General features: G+C 40.2%; 1 protein-coding gene across 6 annotated transcripts in view; it reads right to left on the bottom strand.

Annotated features, from left to right (window-relative positions):
* Nucleotides 1-14,269, bottom strand: part of RhoGAP93B (MyTH4 and RhoGAP_KIAA1688 domain-containing protein RhoGAP93B) — a 326,788-nt gene extending 312,519 nt beyond the window's left edge. For 5 of the 6 annotated variants that reach the window (XM_071671206.1, XM_071671209.1, XM_071671207.1 and 2 more), the window contains exon 1: nucleotides 14,107-14,269. In XM_071671206.1, coding sequence (XP_071527307.1) covers nucleotides 14,107-14,119 — 13 coding nt within the window. In that variant the 5' untranslated portion in view covers nucleotides 14,120-14,269. Of the gene's footprint in view, nucleotides 1-14,105 lie in introns of all 6 variants that reach the window. The other variant, XM_071671208.1, reaches the window with a different exon arrangement.
* Between the last annotated feature and the right edge of the window lie 6,355 nt (nucleotides 14,270-20,624).

The raw sequence follows: 20,624 nt of genomic DNA, 5'->3' as shown, positions 1-20,624 counted from the left end.
ACAAATGCGAAACAGCCAGCTACTATGATTCACACACACACACACACAGACACACACACACACACACCCGAATGCCGCCTCAGTTCAATTAACCGTTCTTAATCTATTTGTTTACTTTATTCACACTAAGTCACTCGGCCTCCTCGTGCAACTTTAAGACACGACGCTAGTGTGTAACTGTCTGAAGTATCCAAGTCAACAATGGTTGTTAAGTGTCGAGATATATGAAACGTCCTGCAGTTAATCTGGATGTCGGGAACAAACCACACAGCTGACGTTTGCTGGGACGGCACGCGCAAGTAAATGCCCAAATCATGGTCATCACATTAACCCTGTTCTTAACGCTACCTTGCTGATGCGGGAAATGGCGAATGGTTTGAAAAAAAAAAAAAAAAAAAAAAAAAAAATATATATATATATATATATATATATATATATATATATATAAATATATATATATATATATATATATATATATATATATATATATATATATATATATATATATATATATATATAATCTAGCCTAAGGCAGGTACCCACACACCAATTTATCGACCAACCCCTAGAGTAGGATGAACAGCTGGATTGACTGTGGGCCGACTGACGCAACAAGGATTCGAACCTAGGCAATCGACCATGAGAGGCCCTGAATGCATCACGGTCACCAACGCCAACCGTAACACTATCGAGGTCCTAAATGTCCATCACTCTATCTATCTATCCATATCTACCAATCTATTTATATTCTAACCTTTCTGGATGGTTCTGTTATCTTCACGCACGAACTTCTTGCACACTAACGAGTCCCTACTTTACTCAAAACATAAGAATACATTAAATCAGTGCAAAAAAAAAAGGGACACCCCCCCCCCCCTTAATTAAGAACTTCCAGTTAACTCAACCTGAATGTTAAAAGCTACAAACGACTTCACAATACAGCCTTGATGCACGAGGTGAGGAGGAGGTGCGCGCGTCCAACGACTGCTGGCATCAGCTGCACCAACACCCCGTGGAAACCACACTATCATAGAGTAAACACTACTGTTAACACCCCTCGGGCACGACGCACCAACCTTGAGCATGACGATACAACCCTTGGAGCAAGACTTGTTGCTGCTGGACCTTTGAGGTATGAAGGCGTGATCTCTGACCTGACCCCCAAGGGTTTGGCCTTACTTTAACCTACACCTTACGATGGTCTTTTAGAGATCTACCCCAACAAGAGCTTAAGTCTAGAACCTTATGGAGGAGTCGTAGGTCTTGCTCTAACAGGTCGTCCTCGAACTTTTAACTGTAAACATGCCTCACTGTGTGTTTCAGGTGGACTTCTACCCCCAACTTCAGTTCGTTCTAGGACCAAGATGTCGTGTTGCTCTTCTGCCAGTTTGGCTGTTGAAGGCCTTTGCCAGCTAGCTTCCATAACAACCACTGTCTGGCTGGTCTTCTCCGAAATTTGTCAAACAACATCGGAAAATCCACAAACAACAATTCGTGTCATTTCATCGACGTCTCACTCATCTCGGCATCACTTGCGTATAAGCCTAGCTTTATCGGTCTTCTGTCACCCACAGCTCGGCCAGAGTCTAACCAAGTTCCCGAGTTGTGTCGTTGGCTGGCCAATCTGCTGGAAGCCCCTAGCCCACAAGCCATCATCATTTCTTTGCAGATGAATGGCGTTTGGGATCCTTGATTAGTGTTTTGAATACGAGAAACATTGTGTTTTTTTTTTCCTCTGCCTCTTTGATAGTTCAAAATGTTTTAAAACAGTTTGGTTTTTCCTTTGTTGAATAGCCCATGGTTTTTTCCTCAGGTCCACATCTTGTTTTCGCTTCCCACAGGTAAATCGTCCTTCACGTCCCAGTGTGGACGTCTTTGCATTTCTTTCTCACTGGTGTTTTAAGTCAAAGGTTTTGTTTGGAGTGCTTCCAAAGGCAAACATTTCACACACCCATGTTTGCCACTCAGCAGTGGTTCCCACTATCGCTGACACCTCACTTTACTTCCCTTTCCATACGATTACCACTGACGATGAAATCGTTAAATCCACCTCCACTGTCGAGCGTTATGTTATGTTGTGGTGGTTTAACATCCATGCTTGTCTGTACTCCTGTCATCATATGAGTACGGTATGGTGTACACACGTTATTTGTATAGACCAAATACAGCATAGTATTTACTTTTTCTCGGGTTGGTTCTGCTATCTGCTGACTAACAGGGTGCTTGGGTGCTTGTCACATTGTCTAAGCAGTTCCTTTACCTTAGAAGCCTCAAGGGAATCTCTCTCCCAACAACCCAACTCCTCTGCATGTCCTCAGTATTCTTAACACATTTGTTGTCTGTAAGTCAGGATACAAACCTCACTGTCCATGTAATCGTTCGTGTGAGCGTCCGTGAAGACAGCAAACAATGTATTGGCCTCAGCCAGTGAACCATTTATAAATACGGTTCTATCAACTATGTGAGATTTAAGTTCCAGTATGCTGGCGAATATGAAAGACGTTACCTTTCTTGTTGCTGAAACATTCGGTGGATTTTCCATAAACTTTTCCGTTAGGTTTCCCCTGTCCCAGCTGGTGGTGTGGTGGAATCCCTGTTGTGTTTTGGAAACAAGTTCTCCAATCTTTCATCGTCTTGTACGCGATAGTGAGGGCCATTTCTTTTGCTAAGGGCAGTTCTCCCCTGTCGTCTTCGTTGTGTGTTCCCAGAATTATATACCTTAATAAATGAATATTTCAGTGTTCGTCTTACCTGGCTTCTGTTGGCTAGGTTTGAGTTTATCCTTTGTTCGATCGACCAGACCTGCCAAATCTGCATGTCCCTAATTCAAAGTACTTACATGCTCTGAGCTTGAGTGCTTTCCTCTGTTTTTTCGCTTTTTTTTCGTTGTATACTACCTCGCCTCGCTCTCTGCTTTCCGTGCGTACGTCCGCTACACTACTTTCAACGCTTCTCTCGCCTCACTGTCTTTCTTCTCTTGGTCTAATCCTGGGGTATATTTCTGACCTCCACTATGCTGGTTTATGTTTAACTCCTCATTCACCTCACTTGCATATGGTCTATACTCTGTATAACTGTCAAGAAATTATTCTCTCCCTTTCAATCGTACCCAAGGGTCGCATCGTCGTCCTGATATATATATATATATATATATATATATATATATATATATATATATATATATATATATATATATATATAAAATTGAAAACTAATATCAAAAATATTGTGGCGAGTGGAAAGAAGGCGTCACAAAACGTTGGCTGAAACGCCGGCGTGGTTCCAGGTCCAGGCTAAGAGGGTGCATTACAACGCACTTTACCCAGGAATGTCTTTATACCGGTGTACCATGATATGTTCACCCCCATTATATAACAAACCCGGTCTCCCACACACACACACACTTCATAATATCTCTAACCTTGACTCAGCATCCATCATTGGAATGTGGATTTATCCAATGATCTTTTTTTTTTATGTTAGCAGAGGCGACAGGGGTAACTGTCCTCTCTGTCAAGCCCATCTCACTAACACTATACACACACACACACACACACACACACACACACACACACACATTATATACATATGAATATCCTAGCCTATGACAGGTATCCATCTTGGCGACCAACTCGTAAGGGAAGATGAACAGCTGGGTTGACTGAGGACAGCCTACGGCAACCAGGATTCGAACCTAAGCGCTCGACCCCAAGTGGCCGATGAATGCGTCGCTGTTGGCGACGCTAAGCGGTACACCACTTAGTCGAAAACTTTTTTTCCATAAACAGTTTATATGTATATCATGATTTTCCTCCCGAATGTAACACAGTGTACGACACAATAACCAAGGTAATTGTCACGAAAGTAAGCCAGTGTAAATAAGAAAATTAACCCACAAACAGACAGCAAAACACGCAACAAGCGCGCGAAAACACACACACACACACACACACACACACACACACACACACAGCTCCACCTTCGGTGAACAGTACAATCGACAAGCTGTCTACTGGCAAATACTAGAAATGCCACTAAGTACATGGATAAAGAAATATTCAGCTAACCGTTCACCGTCATTCATTGGGCAAAAAACTAGAACGAACATCTAGTTTGGTCTCCTTAGTTACAGAGGCCGAAATGCTCTAATATTGAAGGTCTTGGGGATGGGGAGGACGACTAAAAAAAGCTGAGTTACAACGAGAAATTAGGGGCCATTAGTTTGTCCTACATGGAAGAGAGACGAGTAAGGGGAGAGACTTAAATCATAACTTTACTTTCCCTGTAACAGTTTGATACTGTCAATATATAGGCCATTACATGAAACCAAGGAGAACGCGTATAGTAAATAGATAAGTGAATAAAATGAAGCGTAGCGAGGCGCAGGGAGGGGAGGCTACCTAAAAAAATGCGACGCTTAACATCCTCTTTGTGAGTGACAGCCCCTACGCGGCCCAGGACGCTGCAGATCTACAGCCACGCACCTACTGACGTTCACCCACTAACACCATGACGGAAATTAGAAAACATCCGTCAATTGGCGATACACAGAAATAAATCTGCAACTCTCATTTCGCGCGATCACAGTAACGCAATACGGCCAGAACAAGGGACCGCCAGGCCAAATATAGCACACATAAATTTCACACACACACACACACACACACACACACACACACTGAAGCAGGGCAGGTGGCTCAAGCTTTAAGACAAAGGAAGAGACTTTGTTAACCAGCATTCTCGCATGACAAATGGTAATGTTCACGTGGAAGAAAAGCTCTCTCTCTCTCTCTCTCTCTCTCTCTCTCTCTCTCTCTCTCTCTCTCTCTCTCTCTCTCTCTCTCTCTCTCTCTCAGTACGAGAGTACACGGGAAAGAAAGATGACGGGAGACATGATCGACCATAAAGACGTTATCTGAAGAACAAAAAAAAAAGGCAATGAAAAAAAAAATTGTAGGAATGGGATAACAAAGCGGATGGCAGCCAGAGATCGGGACTGTACTACCCGCCTAAGGATCGCGAGGGTCGGTGCCGGATGCGCAATGATCCAGCACTTCTGCGGCCGTTTAGTCTCACTCCTTTGACCCATGTAGCTGTCATCTCTTTCCGTCTCGTCCACACGTGCGCTGCTCAGGGGAATTCAGCCCACAAACATATACAACATCACCACCTCACGCAACACATCAAACACGAACATATATAACAACACAACACGACAACCCTGTTAACAACAAAATAAGAGACGAATCCTCAGCAACCTGCTGACACAAAACCATCTTATATAAACCACTATAACACCCATGTACGGCAGGTAAAGCCGAAGTCATGATACCCACATCGCTTGGCTTGAAAAAACCCACTAGTGCCAAGTATGGCCACCAGGAGTCAGTACTGGGTGATGATGACAAGGAAGTTGGCGGAAGAAAAGAGAGATCGCGTCAGGTTAACGAGCCTCAAGTCCCCGTCATACATCAACAACGCCGTTATGGCCAGGTTATTCCAGCTAAGGGCACCGGTTTACCAGCCAATCATTCTCCACTTCTGACGCTAATGAAATACTCTTTGACTTGGCTTCACACGGACCTCTACCACGCTTCAGAACCTACGTGGAGTTGACTTTGGAGATCTAAACCTACCCATGGGGGTAAGCCTCACACGGGCAGCGGATTACACCTTACACGGGCCTCTATACTACGTCTCACACGGGGTCTCTGTATTAGGCTTCACACAGGCCTTTGTTCTAGGTTTCACACGGGCCTTTGAACTACGTCTCATGTGGGACCCCCTCTGAACTACGTCGCACCCGGGCCTCTAGACTACGTCTCACACGAACCTCTCGACTAGGTTTCATACGGGCCTGCCGGCAAGGGTTCACACTCTTCTCTGTACTAGCGGGTTTACACGGGCCCCTGGCAAAAGGGACGACCTTCATCCCAAAGCTCGCCTTACCATCCCCACCTCGTACCCTGCCCTTGTATGGGGAAGTGGAATTTGTTAACCTATACTGATGTAAGCTGGCGCTGCAAAATACCGTCCCTTCATCACTGCACATTACATCATCACAAGAGCTAATAAAAAAAACAACTAAGTAAAACAGACTTCGACATCCATCATACTAAGTTTAACAAATTTGCGAACACCATGTGGTATGAGGGAATGCAGACACACACACACACACACACACACACACACACACGCACACACACCCGTAAACACAGTGGCCCGGGGTAAACACAATAAACAACTGTAAACATAAACAAATGTTTGCACGAAATAGATTCAGACCAACTGCATCAACAAACCCACATCTTCCTACCATGCTATATCAACTTACTACACTAAATCCACCTACCACATACAAACTAAAGCAAAATCTCCCATTCGCCTTGTATACACACACACACACACACACACACACACACACACACACACACACACACAAACATACACACAAATTCGCGGTGTTACCGGACTCCGCCTACTTGAAGTCGTTGAAGTAACTGTATAAACACATACAATAGCTTACCCAGAACAGAATGTTCGCATATCCACAGAAGTCTCTAATAACCTTTTAATCTCAGACAGACATGAATCCAGCTCACACCTTCCAGTCACCTTGAATGGATAATCTCTCCTTTTACGCTAAACACCGTCCATTTTGGGCAACACATATGACATTCACTTACCACACCAATAACAACAAAAGCAACACCGGGCCTGTCATCTTATTTACTTTCATTCCATTCAGTGCGAACAAGATATAAACATCTTATGTCTGCTGTACAACAGTTTCCCCTCTTATTAACGGAGCATCTGGGGCAAAATCTTTATCTTCAACTATAAATACAGATACAAAACTCACTGAAAATCTTTGCATTGGCTTTGTTATCTTCAAACAAGTTATTTTCCATAATTACTGAACCAGTTGATGTGTGATGGCTCTCTTGCTTCTAACTGAACTTTCTGTTTGAAATGTTCAGCAACATAAGCTTCGTAATGACGTTTACTCAGACGTATAAATCTCTTAGTTCTTCAACGCATATTTACATAATTTGATTAATCATGTCGGTTGCTGGTCTCTCGCGAGTTTCTCGTGTGCTACTTTCTTACACGAAAATCACTTTTTATATGTCATCCTTCATCATTTGGCCTCGTTTTGGAATAAGGCCATCTACTATGCTTCGTTAGTTTTACTTCAGCTTTTGAAAGCTGTTACATTCATATCATTTTTCATTAACGTTATCACCCCAGATTTGCCTATCAAAGTGCAACGCGAAGATTACTGAAATTTGCAAGTCTAAAACCTGGTATTAGTTTTGCAACTTCCATGCTGACCAGCATTATATATATACAACGTTAAACGTTCCCTTAGAAATGATTTGTAGCTGATCAGTTGCACCAAACATTTCTCCAACTTCAACATTACGAACAAGATCCTTATTTTATAGCTACGTGTAAATCTCGTTATGTTCTCGTTGCGAACTGGTTTCATAAATAACCCATACCCGATAATAATCGAAAGGGATTCTCCCCACTTAAGATACCATTTTGCTAAAATCTCGCACTGTGATCTAATTTATTCATTATAAACTTTGCTAACTGATCAGAGTCTCTCTTGCCTACCCTCTGGTGTCTGTGATAGGGACCATAAACTAATCCAACATCAGTATTCTGTTCATGAGGACACTGGTGCCTTGAAGAGCATCATTATATTGTACTTTTAACCATCTTTTGAGGATCTGCACCATCCATGCTACCATCATCATGGAACAGGCACCTACTGCCTTGTTTTGTTTGCTGAAGTTTGTCAGTCACTGAGTTTGTGGTGTTTCAAACTGTTCATTCTTGATATGATGGTGTCTGTGCTCACGCAATACTCTGCACTGCTATCAGCTTCTTTAACTCCCCCACCATACTGGAGTAGTTGGAATTTATCTTTGAAAAGTATGATGTTCTCAGTGGCCCATTGGAAGTCTTCATTTATGTAAGTTTGTAGTTTCTAAGTGTCTTCTATGGATGAGATTTTCATACTTATTCCAGCATCGCTTGCAAAGGAAACTATGAGGCACGTTTACGTCATTGTCAGATATGAAAATAGGAGCACATGGGGGTAAGAGTGCAGCTCCTTTGAGGCACTGCATATGGGGCCTGATTTACATCAGTGTTGAGTATCCATCCCATCTTCCAAGCCTACCAGTTATTCCCATGTGCATTTTAAGTGCTATGACACCACGGTTATGTTATGATAGGCTTTTGCGAAGTCTGTGTAAATCTCAACCGCACTGAGTTTGTTATACAGTCTCTCTAAAATATCAGTGACCAATAGAACAACCATGTCCATTTCATCAACTCTCTAAAGTACTGATATGTCTATAAAGAAAAAACTATATAAAAAAAACCCAGCTATTTAAGTGAATAAAACTCCCTTGGTTGCTGCTACTATTGATGTCATCAAACATCGTTTCAATTTATCTAAAAATGGTTGCTTATGTCTCATAAAATTACTTGTGTGCAAATTACTTTGTTTTGAAAACCTATCCCACATCAGTTAATTAATGTAACATCAAAATAACATATATAGTGCTGAATTCTTTAAAATTCATTGATGCTTGAAGTGACCACAAGCAACAGCCAAAGTATGAAACGTCTGACTATTCTGCATATATCAGAAAAATAATGTTATTACCTATCACTCGCTTCAAACTCTTCATATTCATCTTTAGCGAGTTTGTGATTTGCTTCCTCCTCACCTTGAATAAATCCTGGATAAGTGCCTGACTGCAATCAATGGAATCGGTTCCGTTACAAAGCAATGTTGACACACCCTGGTGTTTGCTTTTCACTGAAACACTGTCATCCACAACCCTTTAAAATAAGTTTTTTATATCAATACACTCATCAAAGCTTTGAATGTAGCATCAGTAGTATAGTTATTGCTGACATTCTAAAGAAATGCAAAGCACTGCTAGTATGAGCACTACATATCCTATGTGAAAATAAAAAAAAATAAATCCTGAGGCATATTCTATCAAGTCCGAAACTGTGACCAAGCAGTCATAGTTCATAAACTACAAAATATGGTAATTACTGGACACGCTGGAAGATGGATGTACAACATATAAATCAGGCTATTTCCAGTAACTGCTACGATGGGAGAGGAATATCATGACACTCTACACTTGGAAACCTTTAGAAGGCATGGGCCCAATCCTTCATTCAATGATAATCCCCTCCTGCACATGATGATTAGAAAACTTTATACAACAACGACCCTAAAATGGAAAAGATGCAATAAGCACCTTAAAGATCAATAATAGAAGACCACTGCCTGCAGCCATCAGAAATATTAAGATGCACAGATAAATTTAAGGTCCTGGATAAGGATTTACAAAACGTACCAAACCAGCCAGGCTGAGTTGGTTATGCCGGACTGCGAGCCACAGCTTCCACCAGCTTAGTCATCCAATGACCCACTTCAGGAGCTTGGACTCAACCCAACCTGTTCTTCAGGCATATTTCAGGTACACTATTATCGCGCAAATCATTCAAACATAGGTATACTGTATGCTATATCTTCCAAGGACTAATGGGGTTACAGTAATTAAAAATACATAATTTTTATCAAATTTATTGTATACTGAATACATAAGACCCCCATTCCAACAGGCTAATCGAGGGAAGGGTGGTCAGTCTGTTCCATCCCGAAATTTCCCCCACGAACATCAATAAATGAAACATTAACAAAGTGTAATGGAAATCTGCATTATCCATTCGAAGATAACTGATGCTGAAGGTCACCCCACGAAGTCTAGAGGTGTTCAGAGAACAGCACTGAGTACATTACTGTCAATCAGATGAAAAGAGCTCCAAAATCACCTGGTGAGAAATGGGGTGTGCATGAGGCAAGCTACTCTCCCCACAGTGATGTTCTCAGGGGGCCTGTCTGAGACTTGATTTCCCTGAATCAAAAATAAGACGTGATTAATCAAAGATATCAACATCATATATATATATATTTATTCATTTTGCTTTGTCGCTGTCTCCCGCGTTAGCGAGGTAGCGCAAGAAAACAGACGAAAGAATGGCCAAACCCACCCACATACACATGTATATACATACACGTCCACACACGCAAATATACATACCTATACAACTCAATGTATACATATATATACAAACACAGACATATACATATATACACATGTACATAATTCTTAGTCTGCCTTTATTCATTCCCATCGCCACCTCGCCACACATGGAATAACAACCCCCTCCCCCCTCATGTGAGCGAGGTAGCGCTAGGAAAAAACAAAGGCCCCATTCGTTCACACTCAGTCTCTAGCTGTCATGTAATAATGCACCGAAACCACAGCTATATATATATATATATATCAATATATATAATTCCCAACGAAACCAGTATCTATAAGTGAAGCATTTTTTGTACCCTGCGCTGAGTTAATACTTTTGTTTCCTAGTTGTGGAAATTTCAGTTCATTGCTTTACCAAGTTCACGTGTTCCTATATGGTATATTGACTGGCCTGTTATATTCTCCCACTGTAAACCTGAATCACTGGGGAAAGTATTTTTCACAGATCACATCTATCATTAACTGACATCTAAAACGTCCAAAACCTAAATAAGACTGGTCGCGTATATAAAATTCATTGTAAGGCTTGTGATAGGTTTTATGGAAACGTTTTATGTTGATCGGACAGAAAATAAACTGTGAATATGGATTAACCAAAAACAATGTCAGAAATGGTCAGCACAATAGTGCCTTATTCCAACATAAAAGAGCTTTTAACCTTCTTACGACATGGAGAAACTTCCAATAAGCATACAGACCATGTTTTGGAAAGAAATTCTGTGGAATCTTGTTTAATCGTTAAGTCCCAGTGATGAAAAAAAAAATAAAGCTAGTTATGGGCATTTTAGATGTGGTAAGTTACTGATGGAAATATGAGAAAAATACTTGCCGAAGTGACTTTCTGTGATAAGTTATTCAAAACCATCCCACATTCGGGTTCTTTACTAGTGCCTCCACGCAAGTTTTCTCTATACACTGTATATGTTGTCTGCCATACCCAATTTTATAAACCTGTCTATATATCTTTAAACAAAAATGGTATTCTAGAAAAAAGTGGAATCTTGATGAATATCAAGTACATTTACTTGGAGCATTAAATTGAACAGTGGACATTATAAAGTGATCAACTGATCACCAAGTCTTGAAAGGCAATTTTTTTTCACTCTCCTCTCTCTCCCCCAACCCCACCGTAAGATAGGCAGTTATTTCATCTCATTCATCATCAACTGCCATTAATTAATAACTGTGCGTCCCTATATCTATCTATCTATCTATCTATCTATATATATATATATATATATATATATATATATATATATATATATATAAAATACCAATTTTTTTTACAGTAGTCTGTAATACGGAAGATTTGAAAATCGTCACTCGGAGGTTAAAAGACAAAGCCACTACTTGGGACACATGGAAAAATCAATGGGTAAACTAATGTGGCATTTAAGACCAAGGATTAGTATCAATACTCAACTTAGAATTCAAGTTGTTCCGAAAAATTAACAGGCATCTTATTAATAAAAAAAAAAAACGAGACATACCAGATCACGGATATCTGAACACTTAATGTCGCTCAGAGCGAACGTGTGCTTTAATCAGTAAACCATTTTTGTTGGGTAATAAGGATCACTCGTGGGAAAAAGTCGAGGGAAATCAATCAGCTAACTCGGTCGGGATCCATGTTTTCCGTACTGAGCAGGAGTGCTCGGAGGAAGGACCTCCGTCAGGATTCTTCCAAGCATTTTTATGCTTACGATGTTAGGCTCAGTAAGATATATTTCCCATAGAAATGTTACTTTCACAGATCTGATATTGAAATATCAACTAGTTAACTTCTTTGATTAACCTGTCATTTTACATACTTCTTTTATCATACTTTTAATTTACATGTACACTATTTCTATTGTACTCTCGTTTTTAACTTCTTTGTCGAATTCTACTGCACACGCTTTTGTCAAATTAATTAAGACTTGTGTAAAGCCTTATTAACTTTATACATTATCATTATTCTAATATATTCAATTTTTGTTACCATCATACTGTGTTAACATTGTTTGAGAGATTCTGTCCATTCTAATTTCTGATGAAAAGAGTACGTTTCGAAACTTACCAATTGTCACGTTTGTAACAAAACATTAAAAAAAGAAAATATCCAGACCATATAGTACATAGCCCACTAATTATGATGTTTCAGTAAAGCGATGTCAGCAGTAAAGAATTTCTGGACATTATTGCGCGATAAAAGGCTGAACCAAGGCATCCAAAAAGTACGAACCAATCTCTCTGAAGCATCCATTGCAAAACAAGTTATGTTCTTACTGACAAAAGAATCAAAAACTTACATAATCTTTAAGATTTATTACATCAATTGTATTGGCATGCCTGTATTCCCCAGTTAAAATAAACGATCGTGTACGATATAATAAACAGGCATTCAGTAAATCATTCTAATCTCACTTCCGTAGCTCAACGGAGCTTCGCTCGGTTCGTAACGGGGAGCGCGTTATATCGATATCAAGGTATGTTATTGACTGTTCTCCCTCGTGGTAAACAGTCAAGCTACGACCTTGTATCTCGCTACCTAAGGTTGACGTTGCAGATTATGATTCTTATCTGTAAGCTAAGTATCTAAGTAATCAGTTGATCCCTAATAGGAGCCACTGTTGTTTCAACATGGACTGACAAGTCAGTGTAATGTTATTGAATCTTTTTTTTTTTTTTTTCTTAACCCAACAATTTCGCCGGCCATCCGCCACGAAGCTGTAAATGTCATTTTAATGTTTAGAACCAATGTTTTGCTCCATTCATACGAGCAAAACGACTGACGTAATTCTGTGAAGAATCATATCAATTACTAAACTTTTTTTTTTTTATACTGATCAAAATTCAGGAGTGAAGCAAAGGCGCCGGCAAGGAGAGTGGACAGAGTAGCGTGGACCTCTGACATTTATGCTACTTTCCCTGTTTTCCATGGCTTTGCTTTTGTTAGAGATTCAAACATATCAGTTTCTTCTCACAAGAATTTATCAATTACCCAAGACACAAGGGAGGGGCACATTAGTTGCAACTCTAAACAATCCAAGACAATGAAGGCCCACCTTGGACAATATATATATATATATATATATATATATATATATATATATATATATATATATATATATATATATATATTGTACTACACAGGAGGGTGTATGAAGTGTAAAAAAAACAGGCTCGTATCATCGAAGTAGAAATACTATATCATTTTGAAATAACCTGCCGCAATAACAACGAGCTAAGACGGATTACTTGATTAAGCACCTTCATGAGTCAAAGCACACCTGAAAGAACACCAAATAACTGTATTTACATAAAATGGAACCAGAGAGAACTTCGGGATGGTAAAGGGCAACCATGTTAGCCACTAGTGCCATTTTGTCGGGACATTGCGCTGCGTTCCTTCATTTACAACATAAGCAAAATCACCGAGAGGGCCGAGAGAGTAACTTGCCTTTCCTCTGTAAACATTCTGGTTATAATTCTACAACTGATGACAATCAAACCCCTAAATTTCGGTACGATTAGTTCGTCTTACCTGTAACATATTTAACCAACATCAGTGAATCAGTGCGGAGCGACACTTAGGTGATAAGCGTGGTGAAGGTTCACCCTGTCAACAAAATCCTCTGGTGAGGCAGAATGACCACACCACACACCAGCCATCCCCTCATACTTTCTCACCCAGCCTCATCCCTGCACCGCTTACAATAACTTACCTTCTGTCCAGCAAGATAATGTAAAATACTTAGAAACACCTAATAGCATGTACATCTAAACTGTTGTCCCACTATGTTTTTTCAATGCTCGAGGGTGGCTGACGCACAATGGGTGTGCAGGATGCAGAGTCGTGACACAGTGCCAGCCGCTTCAATGTTTGAACGTGAAAACACTGCCCCGCCTGAATCATCTTTCACTCAAATCACAAACATTACTCATTCACACCGTATAAGAAATACATCATACCTTTCTGACGCCATGTTGTTGGATGCACTTCTCAGGAGAACTACTAAAACCAGTTATTATCCTTGATAACATATAAGAAACCACAGTATTTCTACATTTTCGCAGGGAATCCAGCGCACACCTTAACACACCGCCATAACATCGTGTACTGAGGGTTCCAATAATTCTCTGGGAGACCGAGCGCCTCACCGCTCGCGCCTTCGGGTGCTCTACAGAAATTTTATATTATGTTTACCTGTGGTTGAGGTAATATATCTTAATTAGATATATAACACTAAATATTTTTATTAATTGCTTCTCCCATTATACACGAATTATTCACATAACTATCTAAAGCTTATAGAGATAGGGTGGGTTTGTCTTGTCCAAAAGGGGAAATAGTGAAACTGATGTTAGTATATTCTATCAAAGTACGTGGTTTTCCGTTAGCAAATGGTATCTTATAAAAATCTATAAGTTACTCCACCAAGGTTTGCACCTGCTGAACATAGCACTTGAAAATTAACAAGGCATGGACGGGAAGTGCCAAAACAGACGCAACTTATACTATGCAGAGTACATTTAAAGGGATGAGGCTCATAAGGATTTTTTTTTTTTTTATACAAAAAAGGCAACCATGGACGGGAATATTAATGAACGAGGCATCAGACACTCACAGTTTTCAAGAGGACCTATGTAAACTAAAAAGTTTGTCTAATACATGGTTGAAGTTCAACCCATGCAAATGTGAAGAAATGAGGACGGGACACAGTGCAAGAGGATCTCAAAATGATTAACGTCCAGCAGAAAATAAGTTACAAGAATCTATGTGTGAGAGAAGCTTGTGACTTGACATTGTCCCCAACCTGTTACAAGGGTTCTACATTAGGAGACTCAGAGTACAAATTGCTCACTGGAAAATATAAGAATAGCATTCAGGTGTTGTATATGTTTAAGGAAATACTCAGTAAGCTGTTTACGTTATCCATTGAGCCAAAACTAAACTATGCATCTCAGATCTGCTGAACGCGCTTAAAGCACAGAGGACAATGGATACAGTCCAGAGGAGGGAAAAATAAGTACTGGAATTAAGAGAGGCGAGTCACAGGGAAAGCGAGAGCCATTACATCTGCCCAACACTGAAGAGAGAAGAGTAAAGGGCGATCTGATCACAACTTTTACGTTTTATGAATCAGCTTGATGTAGATAAGTGTACAGTTCTTCGAATGATGCAGGTACAGAACAATAAAAATTAAATCAACGAAAAAAAATGAAAGTAAAGAAGTATTCTTATGTTAAGAATGGTTGATGAATGGAATAAGCTGAATGAGGAAATAAATGTGAACAGCATGCAGAAATCTACAAAGTCGAACGGTAGTAGAGATGGTTCACGATAAGGGGCCCTTTACACTGTAAAAGAGATACCGTATTTACACACACTGAATCATGAGACTGTGAATAAGGATTACAGAAAGAAGTTTAAAAAGTAGTGTGATAAAGTTCATGAGAGTGCTGTACTCCCTCCCTAGTAAAAATTGGCGATAAAACTGTGCACACAGCATGTATTCCACCACTCTAACCCACTCTACGTGTTTTGAAACAATACATCCTGAGCTGAGAGTTACATTAGAAAAAAACCCATAAAACCCTATTTTGTAATAGCTAATAGCATGACGTATGCCATAATTACTGCAGCCTACATCGACACGAACAAAGATGTTTCCCCAGGTGGCTGCAGTGTTAACCTGTTAACACCCTTAAATAATACAGCGTTGTAAGGTCTTTATTCAATTGACTTGACAAGAAAAAACTATAAGTGTATGAACCCGCGCTTTCATAGAACACGCAATACCCTCCAACAGCCAGGTTTCGAACCTAGGACCTTTTGTGTGGTATTCGAGAACCTACACATGTTTGCTGATGGTATCGAAGTCATAGAGATAAATAAGGTATGAAAACGATTGCATCAGCTTACAGAGGGGGGACCTAAACAAACTCCAAAGTTGGTCTGACAGATGAAGGATGACATTATAGCTAAATACGTGCAAGGTAATGAGGAAAGGACACAGCGAAAGAAGGTCCCAGTATGAATGCCACTGAGCGGTCAATATGCTACTAGCTGCTATGGGAATCGATGTGTGAAAGAGAGCTAAGAGTCGACCTTTCCCTTCTTCTGTCGCCAGAGTTTCCAATCAGGAGAAATGTTGAGAGAAATCTGCTGACAAATCTAAAGGTTGTATTTAAGTTTGGTAATCTATTCACAACACAGAACCGAAGCAGATCATGGCTTTCAGATCTGGTCACCAAACCTTTAGAAGCACACAAAGATATTAATGCGAAGGCCCAGAGAAGAGCAAACCAAGATGGTACCGGATGTATGAGAGATCAGCTACAGTGAAAGGTTGAAGGCTACATAGCTGTCCACCTTAAAGGAGAAGAGGGAGAGGAGTGACCTAATAACATTTAAGTTCCTAAATACAACTGGATAACGTTGACAGTTTCTTTATGAGGTACAGAGTCAGCGATACCAGACTCTTAAGAAAGAGGATGGTTAAGATGGATGTAAAGAAACACTGGTTCATTGTAAGGGTGGTGGAGGATTGGAAGTCTAAACAATGAAACTGGGAATGCCAGCAGCTTACAAAGATTTGAAAGTCTTCTTAATGGTACTTAAAAAGTGCACAGTGACTCTTGAAAATGGAAAGGTTGTAGGGGAAAAAAAAAAAAAAAGACGAGAGGAGGAAGAGAATTCCACAGCTTTGCTCTTCGAGAAAAGAAGGAGGTGTATCATAAGTCACTCCTCGTGTGGTTGGTCTCCACAGAAAATCTATGGGAAGGAGCAGTCAAGTGTGTGCGCTACGGGTCCAAGTCTTAGTGGCAGGGGCACACGCAGACAGCTCACGGAAGCAGCGTACGAGGAATGGTTGAAGAGAGGTAAAAGCTAGAGAAAGTTAATAGGGGAGAAGGGTTTTTGATTCCACTCCGGCTAAGGTGGGAGGAGGAAAAAAGAGCCACCCAAAATATGTGAAAAGTACTCAATTCCTGTGACAAATAAAACCCCTGCAGAACAGCTCCTCATAAACAAAATATATACGGCACTTATACAGCACTATTAGCTTTTGAGAAGCTGGCTTAGTTATCAAGTGGGGTTTCCAGGATTGAGAGGAGGATGTGTTTATGCCCGAAATGTTTGTTTTTTAGAGTTTCATTGCAGCGTTTTCAAATTCAGCGGAGAGAAATGAGTAAGATGTAGAAAGATATATAAGGGGATATTAGAAATATTCACTTCACAGCTGAAGTTTACCAGGTTACTGCTTCCTGGCTCTTGAGATGCAGCACAGGTCCAAGTGAGGTACGTACAGCGTGAGGGAAACGGCGAGTATTTAGAGTGAGTTAAAGCACGTAGGATGAAATCACCGGCATAATCGTGAAAAGGGGCAGGAAGCTGAAGAAAGACGATCATTAACGAGAGAGAGAGAGAGAGAGAGAGAGAGAGAGAGAGAGAGAGAGAGAGAGAGAGAGAGAGAGAGAGAGAGAGAGAGAGAGGCAACTATACAACACTCCCAGCTTTTGGGAACCAGGTTCCTGTAATAATGCGAAGAAAGAGTAACGGAAAAGCCTAAAGGAAGAAGCTTAAAAAAAAAAAAAAAGAAAAAAGGGCAAAGGCACGCCAAACCCTGACAGATGCTGCAACGCAAAAGTAAGCATTGGTGATCTGAAAAACAATAAAAAAAATAAAATGGAATTCTGTGTGATCACTTGAAAAAAAAAAAAATAGCTTGAAGAGAATTTCAAAACATTGGATAGGAAAAGCTGTCGTGATGGGGTGATAAGTGAGAGGGTTAGAACGATCACCTCCTTTCTTAGGGAGGGATGGGCTGCACCAAGGTATGCTTCCAAGAAGAAGAGAAAGTCTGGGTTTTACAGACGAAATGAGCGAGAAAGGATTGCCGCTTGTTCGGCGGCACACACCTTTAGGACAAGAGGAGGTACGCCACCCGGACTGTACTCCTTGCCCACTTGTAGCTGGGAGAGTACTTGGAAGACCTTGCATGAGGACAATATATGAGATGGCCACTGGCTCAAGAGTGTGGAGATGGGGCAGCAAAACCAAGTACGGAATTATCCGCTGGAGGAAATAAGATAGTGAAAAGAGCAGCATGAGAGTTAACCACATATTGATCACGTCGGAAGAGAGGAGGGAAAAGATGAGCGAGAGTAGTTGCTGGACGTGTTTTAGGTTACGAGCAAACGTTCTTCAAATGAAAGCAACTTTGAATCTATGAATAACACCTCTGCAGGCTTCTAAGCAGAGATAAAGGCAAAGTGATATTCAGAGATGGACAGTTTCATGAACAGATATGACCGTCTGCCCCTGATGCGCCAGGCATTAGAGCAAAAGTAATCAAACTATGATTGAGGGTAAAGATTCATTTCAAGGGCCATTGGACTACACTTCATCTAAGACAACCTCTGCTATACGGACAGCACAGCTGGAGGCATTACGGCCAACGAAGTAGTACTGGTAAAGCACATACAAAAAAAATTTCGGTGAGAGGATAGGGGAGGGTCATGCCCACTTAAAGGTGACAGAGATAAGACTGCGGTCAGAGGAACCTATGGAAGTGGGAGGGTTCCGAGTCGTGAATCAAATGCGTTTGGGGGGGGGGGGGGGGGGGGGGGGGTTCGTCACGACGATCAATAACGTGTGTCAGGTTTAATCTTTTTTTTTTTTCCAGGCCATTGATAAAGGATAAAAAGAATGGGTCTTGACTCCATCGCAATCATCCTGAGTAGAGGCAATGCAACCAAGGAATTTCTGCCAGTGGATGTGAAAAGAACACTGTTTCGTGTCAGAAGATCAAGCAGTCGAACAGTTATGCAATATTGGAGGAACCGAAACGGAAGTGCACCAAACATAAAACCAAAGACATGCAGAGTGAAGATATTATGAGTCAAATGGCTGCAAAACTTGGAGACTCAAAGATCCCCGGAGTGAGCAGTGGACGTAGTTAAACTACAGTAAACGCAAACACTGCTCTGGGAGATAGTCTTACAATATGCCCACCTGACCAGCAATCAATGGTGAAATTAGAAATTATTTGGAAAACCGTTATACTCATCTGGAATGGCTTGAGCTCTACATACCTGACAGAGTAGAATCTAAAGGAATCTTGAGGTACCAGCTCCTCCAGTTTGATCCTTAAACTGGTATGCTTAACCTACGCTGCAATGATAAAAATCTGAATTATATATATATATATATATATATATATATATATATATATATATATATATATATATATATATATATATATATAAAAGGAAGACGAAATACAATGTAAATCTCATTATGTTACAACCATTACAAAAAGATAAAATATATACCACTGACATGCAAAACAATATATATATATATATATATATATATATATATATATATATATATATATATATATATATATATATATATATATCAACACTGCAAGACACGTTTTGAGTAATGGACAAAATGTGAGGTCACGCAACCAAAACAAGTTCACAGAGCCAGGCTGCCGATATGAGTGCACTGAGGTTAATCAGAGAAGGTATAAGAATGGATGAGTAACATCATGATACGAGAGGATTTACACGTTACATCTGTATCAGAAATAAATGAAAAGAACAAGCTAAGGTGGCATGGCCAGTGCAGAGAATGGAAGACACATGAGAAACATGAGGTATCTGAATTGGATCCCAGAAGGACAACGTCCAGTAGGACGCCCTAGAATGAGTTCGATTAAAGGCATCAAGAGCTCACTTGAAAGAGAGGAGACAACAGAAAACAGAGAGAACGAGATGAGGAACAAATGAAAAAGACTGACAGATAAGCCGCGACTGACAATTAATTGGCGTCTGGTGAGACAGGCAGACGGCAAAGGGAGCAGATGTGGAAGGAAGAGGTGAAGAGATGGAAAATTCTGTATGACTGGTGAATGTGTTAAATGACAAGGTGGCAGATGGTGTCTGAGACATAAAACAATGAGGCACACAAACATAGACAAAAGGGACTTACAGACAATAGAGCAGTCAGACAACAAAGTGAGGCATATCAGTAAGAAAGGTTAGAAACAGAAAGATATTGGTTACCTAAAGAGATGATAATATTTCCGAAAAAGCCAGAAAGTGATAGGGAAAAGAAGTTTGACAATAGCTGAAAAAAGAAATCCTTAACTTTGTCTACTGCGACGCATGAACGCAGCAGTTATGAAATATATAAGAATAAACCAGAACTGGCTGAAGGAAATTTCGATCTTTTTAGAGGTAACAGTATAATTTCAAATGAATTCCAGCGATGAATAAAATCGAGACGTGAATCATTCATTTCTGTTGGAAATCATATATTCCTGAAGTCTTTGGTTTTATGAATGTATGATGTGGCCTTGGCACGTTCTCTTCTCATAACGGATATTACAATTGTTCTTAAAGCTGCAAAACCGCAAGAGTTTGTAGTTGTGCCATTATTTTTTCTAACCACAATTATTAAGTTGAATATATTTT

This window comes from Panulirus ornatus, chromosome 16 (genome assembly GCF_036320965.1).
Source record: "Panulirus ornatus isolate Po-2019 chromosome 16, ASM3632096v1, whole genome shotgun sequence".
Lineage (NCBI taxonomy): Eukaryota > Metazoa > Arthropoda > Malacostraca > Decapoda > Palinuridae > Panulirus > Panulirus ornatus.
The sequence above is the reverse complement of the archived record's forward strand: the minus strand, read 5'-3'. Positions and strand labels throughout refer to the sequence as shown.